This window comes from Miscanthus floridulus, chromosome 6, assembly GCF_019320115.1.
Source record: "Miscanthus floridulus cultivar M001 chromosome 6, ASM1932011v1, whole genome shotgun sequence".
In the NCBI taxonomy this organism is placed as follows: Eukaryota; Viridiplantae; Streptophyta; class Magnoliopsida; order Poales; family Poaceae; genus Miscanthus; species Miscanthus floridulus.
In genome coordinates this window covers 19,086,774-19,095,668 of record NC_089585.1, presented here as the reverse complement: position 1 = coordinate 19,095,668, position 8,895 = coordinate 19,086,774, and the positions used below count along the sequence as shown (strand labels likewise).

The 8,895-nt window shown below is 41.2% G+C and overlaps 1 protein-coding gene across 1 annotated transcript; it reads left to right on the top strand.

The window, feature by feature from the left end:
* The first annotated feature begins 7,562 nt into the window (after positions 1-7,562).
* Positions 7,563-8,292, top strand: LOC136457782 (uncharacterized). Its single transcript, XM_066457790.1, has one exon. The coding sequence runs from the start codon at positions 7,622-7,624 to the stop codon at positions 8,021-8,023; it is 402 nt and encodes a 133-aa protein (XP_066313887.1). The 5' UTR covers positions 7,563-7,621; the 3' UTR covers positions 8,024-8,292.
* Positions 8,293-8,895: the final 603 nt, after the last annotated feature.

Here is an 8,895-nt window from a genome sequence, read left to right as displayed (position 1 = left end):
CCTTACGGTGGCTTCCTCAACCTCGGAGACAAAACTGTCCTCCGTCACCCCCTCCCCCAAAGACTGCCCGAAGCTGGGGAACGGAATCCCGGCCTCCGGCCCAAAAACGGGAACCTTCACATGTTCTAGCCGAAAGACTGGGTTGTCTCTGCCCAGGGGCCAGTAGTTGGAGGCCATAATTTCCTCCACCAGGTCGCGGCCCCCGGAGTAGCGACACGCTGCCGCAAAAGCCCGGTCGCAAGCCTCCCTCGCCGGAGACATCTCCTCCGGCGGATCCACGCGCGTATGCGGCGCATCTCCTCCATTCTTGAAGTCAATGGATACTCCGCGACCTCCACACCATCCTCGGTAGTGCCGCGGACCCCGTAGGTCTTCACGTAGAACCATTGCTCAAGCCATCCACGGTCCCACTTGCCCTTCTGGCAAAAAGAAATCTCCAGGCGGTCTACGCCTTGGTTCCTCTTCGACATAAAGGTGCAACTACCATACTGGTAGGTCACCTCCACCTCCTTACCCTCCTGCACCTCCTTCTTCTTCTTCTTCGGCTGCTTCTGCAGCTCGTAGTACGCGCAGAAGGTGTCCACATCCGGCTCGGCACCATAAGAAACACACGCCCAGCAGAATTTGTTGAGCGTGAGGAAGGCAGTAGGAGTCAGATGATGGAGCTGGACATTGAAGGTCTCCAACACCCGGCGGAGGAAGGGGATATAAGGAAGGCGGAGGCCGCAGGTGAAGAAGTCCCGAAACACCACAGCATATCCCTCCTCCGGTTCCGGAACAGTCTGGCCAGACGGAGGGATTTTTACCCTCGAAGAAGGAAAACACGATTCCTTCAACATCTCCGCGACTGCCTCTTTAGTAATGGAGGAGGGGCCGAAATCCCATGACTTTATCGCCATGTCTCTGGAATCCGCAGCGATCAGGTCTCCGACGGACGCAGAGACACTCCCCAAATCCTCCTCCACTAGCTTTTCAAACTCCAACGCGGAGGCCGAGGCAAGCATGCACTCCTCAAAACGCGCACCCCAGCCGGCGGCCCTAACGCCGAGAAGGTGGCGATAGGGTCCGAAGAAGGCGGGCCGGCGAGTATGGGCGGAGGCAGAAAGGAAAGCCACCGTGGCGGCACCCTAGGCGCAAGACGCAGGCGGAAAGACGGAACGCGCGAAGGCAGCAAAGGCGAAAGCGAAGAGAGCAGAGAGCGATTTCTCAGAGCCAAGGAAAGCGAATGAGCAATGCCTAAGACCGCTAGTCTCAACAGCTACGAATTTAAAAAAGACAAAACATCTTATAATTTCGAACGAAGGGAGTAAGACATTTTGACTTTTTAAATATGTAGTTTTTGTTGTGTGCACCCATTCGTTCTAAATTATAATATATTTTAATTTTTATAGATACATTAATTTTACTATATGTCGTCATGTTAATTATTCCAGCCACACTAGAAAAAGGTAAATCCTATCTCACAATAATCAGAAACGTCTAATAACCTTTAGTTTTGATTAGGGAGTTAATTACAGAGGATCAGATGTGGGGAGCAGGGCGCGTGGGCAAGTAATCACATGCTTAATTGGAGCCATTTGATCGCGGCAGAACGGCTCGGGTGGGATGCCATCGCACGGAAAAGCAATGGAGCAGCTGTGCACACACCACACCCTGTAGCGAAATGTGACGTGCGTGCGGGGTTAGTTGGCTATGGGACGCTGCGCGACGCTGTGCGGGTAACGTATATATTATATTTAAATATATAATAAAATTATTGAAAAAATAAATATATTTTAAACTTAATTGGCCTCGCGTATAGTAAATGGTACAAAACATAAAACAGCACTACTAGTACATAGATTGAGCTACTCCAGCTGTCGGAATCCGATTCCGCAGGTGGAATCCGATTGGCGCAAGCAGATGGCGTCGAGGGATGGGATACGTATAAACAACTAGTACAACTGTCACCTACTAATACTACGGGGCTGTGCGTTTGGAGAAATTTTGAAGAAATTTGGAGAAATTTATAAAAGGAAAATATTATTTTAGATAAAAAAAAACAGATCAAGCCAGATTTAAGGACACGTGAATGGAGCCTACGTCGGATCCAACCCCTAAAAATCCACCCAAGTTTGCATTATGTTTCATGGGCGTGTAGGATATTCTACTCTGTTATCATTCTCAATAAATAGAATAAGACAAAAAAAAGTATAGCACTCCACGTCCCACGACAAAACTGTACTTTACCGCCCGGCCCATCGGTTTGCTTGCTTGTCTCGTCTCTCTCTAGTCTTCGAGCGTCCCATTCGTCTCTTTGTCTTATAAAAAAAAATCATTTCGTTTCTCTTATAATCTATTTTTTTCAACTTGTTTTTTCAACTAAAATAATATTTTTCTCTCACAACAAATTAGCCGAAACAGTATTTTGGCTTAACGAGACCTCTGTGTATCAATTACAATACGTATAAGCTTGTTATATTTAATCGGCATCGCCGACCAGCCAGCACAGTCCAAACTAGCTTTGCACGTATTCAAAAGATGGCTTGCTTTTTCGTGGTCATATTCCTCTTCTATTCAGATGGGCCGGGGCACATAAATTAAAATTAAGCACGGAACCGCATTAATTTATACACGCCCATGTACCTAATATTTTCTTCTGCAGTTCACAAGAAATCAAATAACTTCTTATTCAATCGTATAGTCTCGATTAAGTTCTTTTCTGAGCAACTTGAATGAACTAGCAAAACTTCTGTATCTCAGAAGTTGATACATTGGATTTCAGCTCCAATAAAGCTCAAACTTTCAAGTGTAAATTTGCAAGGTTAAATTCATGGGAGGCGCAAAAGAAAGAAAATATCAGTTGTTAGCTATCCCTCCATGTTCCTAAAGAAAGTCGCTTTGAGGTTGTCTTAAGTCAAATATTTTAAATTTTGACCACAAATACACTTTTTTGGGTTGAATTTGAAAATATGAAAGTGATGTAAGTAAAACCATCTCGAAATGTAGTTTTATAAAAGTATATATTGACTATGGGGGTGTTTGGTTCCCATGGACTAAAGCATTTTGGACTAAAATCTATACTTTAGTTGGACTAAACAGCCAACACTTGGACTAAAAGTGGACTAAAATCCTTTAGTCCTTTAGTCCACAAAACTGGACTAAAATAGACTAAAAGGTGTTGGGGACACCCATGCCTCTCATTTATTGCCATCTCTCTCCACTTTAGTCCATTTTAGTTCAAGGAACCAAATACTATTTTAGTCTACTTTTAGTTCATGGACTAAAGTGGACTAAAACTTTTAGTCCATAGACTAAAGAATCAAACATGACCTATATTCTATAAATATTTTATAACAAAGAGTAGTGGTCAAAGTTATTTTTCAAAACGACTTTCTTTAAGGACATGAAGCAACTAAGTGAGTAGCAGTGAACTTTACCGCCCGGCCCATCGGTTTGTTTGCTTGTCTCGTCTCTCTCTAGTCTTCGAGCGTCCCATTCATCTCTTTGTCTTATAAAAAAAATCATCTCGTTTTTTTATAATCTATCTTTTTCAGTTTGTTTTTTAATTGAAACCGTGTTTTTTTCTCACAACAAATCAGCCGAAACGATGTTTTGACTTGTTTTTTTAGCGAAGCGATCGGAGCCTTTGTGTATCAACTACAATACGTATAAGATCGTTATATTTAATCGCATCGCCGACCAGCCGGCAAAGCCAGCACAGTCCAAACTAGCTTTGCACGTATTCAAAAGATGGCTTGCTTTTTCGTGGTCATATTCTTCTTCTATTCGGATGGGCCGGGGCACATAAATTAAAATTAAGCACGGAACCGCATTAATTTATACACGCCCATGTACCTAATATTTTCTTCTGCAGTTCACAAGAAATCAAATAACTTCTTATTCAATCGTATAGTCTCGATTAACTTCTTTTCTGAGCAACTTGAATGAACTAGCAAAACTTCTGTATCTCAGAAGTTGATACATTGGATTTCAGCTCCAATAAAGCTCAAACTTTCAAGTGTAAATTTGCAAGGTTAAATTCATGGGAGGCCCAAAAGAAAGAAAATATCAGTTGTTAGCTATCCCTCCATGTTCCTAAAGAAAGTCGTTTTAAGGTTGTCTTAAGTCAAATATTTTAAACTTTGACCACAAATACACTTTTTTGGGTTGAATTTAAAAATATGAAAGTGATGTAAGTAAATTCATCTTGAAATGTAGTTTTATAAAAGTATATATTGACTATGGGGGGTGTTTGGTTCCCATGGACTAAAACATTTTGGACTAAAATCTACACTTTAGTTGGACTAAACAGCCAAACACTTGGACTAAAAGTGGACTAAAATCCTTTAGTCATTTAGTCCACAAAACTGGACTAAAATGGACTAAAAGGTATTGGGGACACCCATGCCTCTCATTTATTGCCATCTTCCTCCACTTTAGTCTATTTTAGTTCAAGGAACCAAACACCACTTTAGTCTACTTTTAGTTCATGGACTAAAGTGAACTAAAACTTTTAGTCCATGAACTAGAAAACCAAACATGACCTATATTCTATAAATATTTTATAAAAAAAGTAGTGGTCAAAGTTATTTTGCAAAACGACTTTATTTAAGGACATGAAGCAAGTGAGTAGCAGTGAACTTTACCGCCCGGCCCATCGGTTTGCTTGCTTGTCTCGTCTCTCTCTAGTCTTCGAGCGTCCCATTCATCTCTGTCTTATAAAAAAAATTATCTCGTTTCTCTTATAATCTGTCTTTTTCAACTTGTTTTTTAATCGGAACAGTGTTTTTCTCTTACAATAAATCAGCCGAAATCATATTTTGACTTGTTTTTTCAGCGAAGATCGTTATATTTAATCGCATCGCCGACCAGCCGGCAAAGCCAGCACAGTCCAAACTAGCTTTGCACGTATTCAAAAGATGGCTTGCTTTTTCGTGGTCATATTCTTCTTCTATTCGTATGGGCCGGGGCACATAAATTAAAATTAAGCACGGAACCGCATTAATTATACACGCCCATGTACCTACTATTTTCTTCGGCAGTTCACAAGAAATCAAATAACTTCTTATTCAGTTGTATAGTCCCAATTAACTACTTTTCTGAGCAACTTGAATGAACTAGCAAAACTTCTGTATCTCAGAAGTTGATACATTGGATTTCAGCTCGAATAAAGCTCAAACTTTCAAGTGTAAATTTGCAAGGTTAAATTCATGGGAGGCGCAAAAGAAAGAAAATATCAGTTGTTAGCTACCCCTCCATGTTCTTAAAGAAAAATGTTTTGAGGTTGTCTTAAGTCAAATATTTTAAACTTTGACCACAAATATATTTTTTTTGGTTGAATTTGAAAATATGAAAGTGGTGTAAGTAAATTCATCTCGAAATGTAGTTTTATAAAAGTATATATTGACTATATTCTATAAATATTTTATAGCAAAAAATAGTGGTCAAAGTTATTTTTTGAAGACCGTGTCGATTTCTAAAACAACTTTATTTAAGGACACGAAGCAAGTAAGTGAGTAGCAGTGAACTTTATTGATAAAAAATGCCATAGAAAACAGCAACATTTCAAACCTGTCGTCTGGATCCCTTTCAGTGGGCTGAACGGGAATCAGTTTCCTAATTTGGCCTCTTTGGCTGGCCCATGAACTGAGATTAATTCCAGGCCTTTCTAAGGCTTGAGAGGCCGATATGGCAGCCCTCGTCAAATTATGGGCCTGCCGGCCTGCCCACTCCTGTGTTGTAGTGTAGCCAGCGCCTAGCAGCCTAGCGCTCCGGCGGAGAAGGTAGAAGAGAGAGACGGGGGAGAAGTATACAAGGAAAATAAATAAATATGTTGTTGATAAGTAGGTTCTAAGAAAAAAAAACAAGATTTAATACGAATAAATTACTTATACATATACATACTTTTAGGGGATGAGAAAAGATCAAAGAAAGGTGATTTAATACTTTTTTATGTTCTAAATTAAAGACGTTTTGATTTTTTAGATATATTATTTTTACTAAAAGTATGTATCAAGACATATATAGTGTATGTCAAAGTGAATAGCGAAAACTATGTATCTAAAAAAAACTTTTAGAATGGAATGAGTAGAAATTAAAGGCACCTAAAAGCCTGAGATGACAGAAGAGGGGAAAATAACATTACACTCACATGGATTGGTTTGGTAAAACAGCTGGCGCGCTATTAAGATCAATTGATATATGGGCAGGGCAGCTGGGCAGGACGCACCACACGACTTTTACATAGGATGCAGCGTCAAAGTCGTCGACGTACAAAATGCTCGCACGGGTTGGAAGAAAAAGGGTGGCCGCGCCTCCCTTAGCCGCCAAAATCAGTGTGAACCGGCATTCTGGCGTGTCGCGTGCTCTCGAGGCTCAAGCTTGCTTAGATCGATATCCATTCCGTGTCAAAATAACTGCACATTTTAATTTGTATAAGAGTTAAAATTTTTGAAATTTAACTAAAGATACAGAAAATAGTATCAATGTTCTATTTGTAGATAAAATTATTTTGAAATCATATTGTACATCCAATCTATAATACATATATCATAAATATTAATACTTTTTTGAATATATTAGTTAAATTTAAAATCTTTTTGTGAAGCGATATGTCGAAACAAATTTTATATATATATATATATATATATATATATATATATATATATATATATATATATATATATATATATATATTACCAAGGTCCAGTTTAGTTCTAGAAAATTTTGTAAAATTTTTTAAAATTCTCCATCACATCGAATCTTTGACACATGCATGAAGCATTAAATATAGATAAAAAATAAAACTAATTACACATTTTAGACGAAATTCACGAGACGAATCTTTTAAGCCTAATTAGTCCATGATTGGACACTAATTGTCAAATAACAACGAAAAGTGCTATAGTAGCATTTTGCAAAAAATTTCGCCATCTAAACACTACCCAAGAAGCATACCTCGCACGTTGTTGCGGGAAAATTTTAGTGGATGATGACGTAGATCACTTTCATGAATAGATAAGGTCTGGCCCTGTTCGCTTGAACTTATCAGTCGTCCCGTTTCAGCGAAATAACAGTGTTTTTCTCTCACAACAAATCAGCATCGGCCGTTTTTCCAGCCAGCCGAACAAGACCTGTGATCTATACTATGTTGCTGGACTGCTGGTGGATTTTTTTTGCATATCGAGATCGAATTATAGTGCGGTTTAGAATTACAAGCTATGTATAGATATATAGATTATACCATATATATAGATAGATATAGAGACACATACATAATTATATATTATTAATTAATTTGACGCGGGGCACGAAGCTTCCTCAGCTCCCTCCCGACTCCGTCCGTGTTCAGACTGACGACGCACACCCGTCCCCGTCGTGACATTACGAAGCTTCCTCAGTTGGAGAAGCACACCGCACACCCCGTCCCCGCCACGGGCCAGGCGCCTCCGCCAGTTCGGTCTCCCATATTTCTCATTTTATCTAGAACGGAATTAGGGCCCATGGGGAGGGCTTGCCGCGCTTATATATTTCCACTCTCGATCCCACACGTAGCCAGCCAGTACCGTTCAAAAAGAAAAGAAAAGAAAATTAAACACATAGCCAGCCACCAAGGCGCTCACCTGCGCAGCAGACGCTCATGAGCCACCACCAGTCTTCTAGGCGGGAGCGGTGGCAGGGCGACACCGACGGCGCCTCCGCCTCCGCCTCGGCGACCAGCTGGTTCCCTGCGGGCGCGGCACTGGGGGCTGCAGGCTTGGCCACCGCTTCCACGGCGATCACCTGCATGGCCATCTCCGAGCAGTCGTCCGACCCGCCGCCGGCGGCGTTGTTCCAGCAAGGGAACGACGACTCCAGCTGCTGCTACCTCCTCGCGCTATCGGGGCTCTTCTATTCGGGGATCGCCGAGCTCGGCGCCGCCGTCTGGGTGATGGCCGAACCCCGCGGCCGCGTCGTCGCCGGCAGGAGGCTCGTGTACGCGTCCCTCGTCCCGCTGACGGCCGCCGTCGGCCTGCTAGCGGCGGCCACGCTCTTCTGGTGACGTATACGTAGCGTCACTCGTCAGATTGCGCCACTGCCAAGGCTATATATTGTCCAGCTATAATAAGTGGATGCAGGCGTGCTTGATTGCTTATTAATTTTCCATGCTGGAGATGATCTGCACGTGTAGCTTTGTTCCACTTCCATTCGGGGTCGTGCTCGGTTGCGTCCAGTCGTCGAGTCGAGTTTAACTGATTAATTATTTATTATTATAATTACTCTGTCGTATATTTGCCGTAAGTACGTGTCGTCGTGTCCTGTACGTACTAGTTCTACTCTAAAATATGACTTCGTCCTGCGTTCTTTCAAGTTTCAACTGTACCGTACGTCCGTACCTTTCGATGAAACAGACGTTGAGAGCATAAACAACTGAAGCACGTCTTCTTACAACTAATTTCAGATCTTAACAAACAACACTATATATACTTTGATATATATTCCAGGATGCATCCCTACATAGCGCTCCTTTGCAACGCAGGAATTTCACATAAATCAGTTTATTTTCACACAAAAAAACGTAATAAAAAAATCCCGCAATCCAAAGGGGCCTTAAACTTGTTTGAAAATTTGGTGATGCATTATTTTGCTTGTACCCAATGTCCATACTTTCTGATAAAATAGATGTTGAGAGGATAATAATCATGTTTCCTCCAAGGTACTCGACCTTTTCCAACTGAAGCATGCAGTGTTTTAAACTTACAACTAATTTTAGATCCTGTCGAGCATTACAACTTTAGTATAGGGCATTGTTTCATTCCGAAATTGTTTGAAAAATTTAATACCAATTTTGAAAATTTAAAATGAATACTTAAGACCCAAAATGTCTTCAAATAAAAAATTGTCAACTACAAAGTTATAGATCGTGCTGACCAC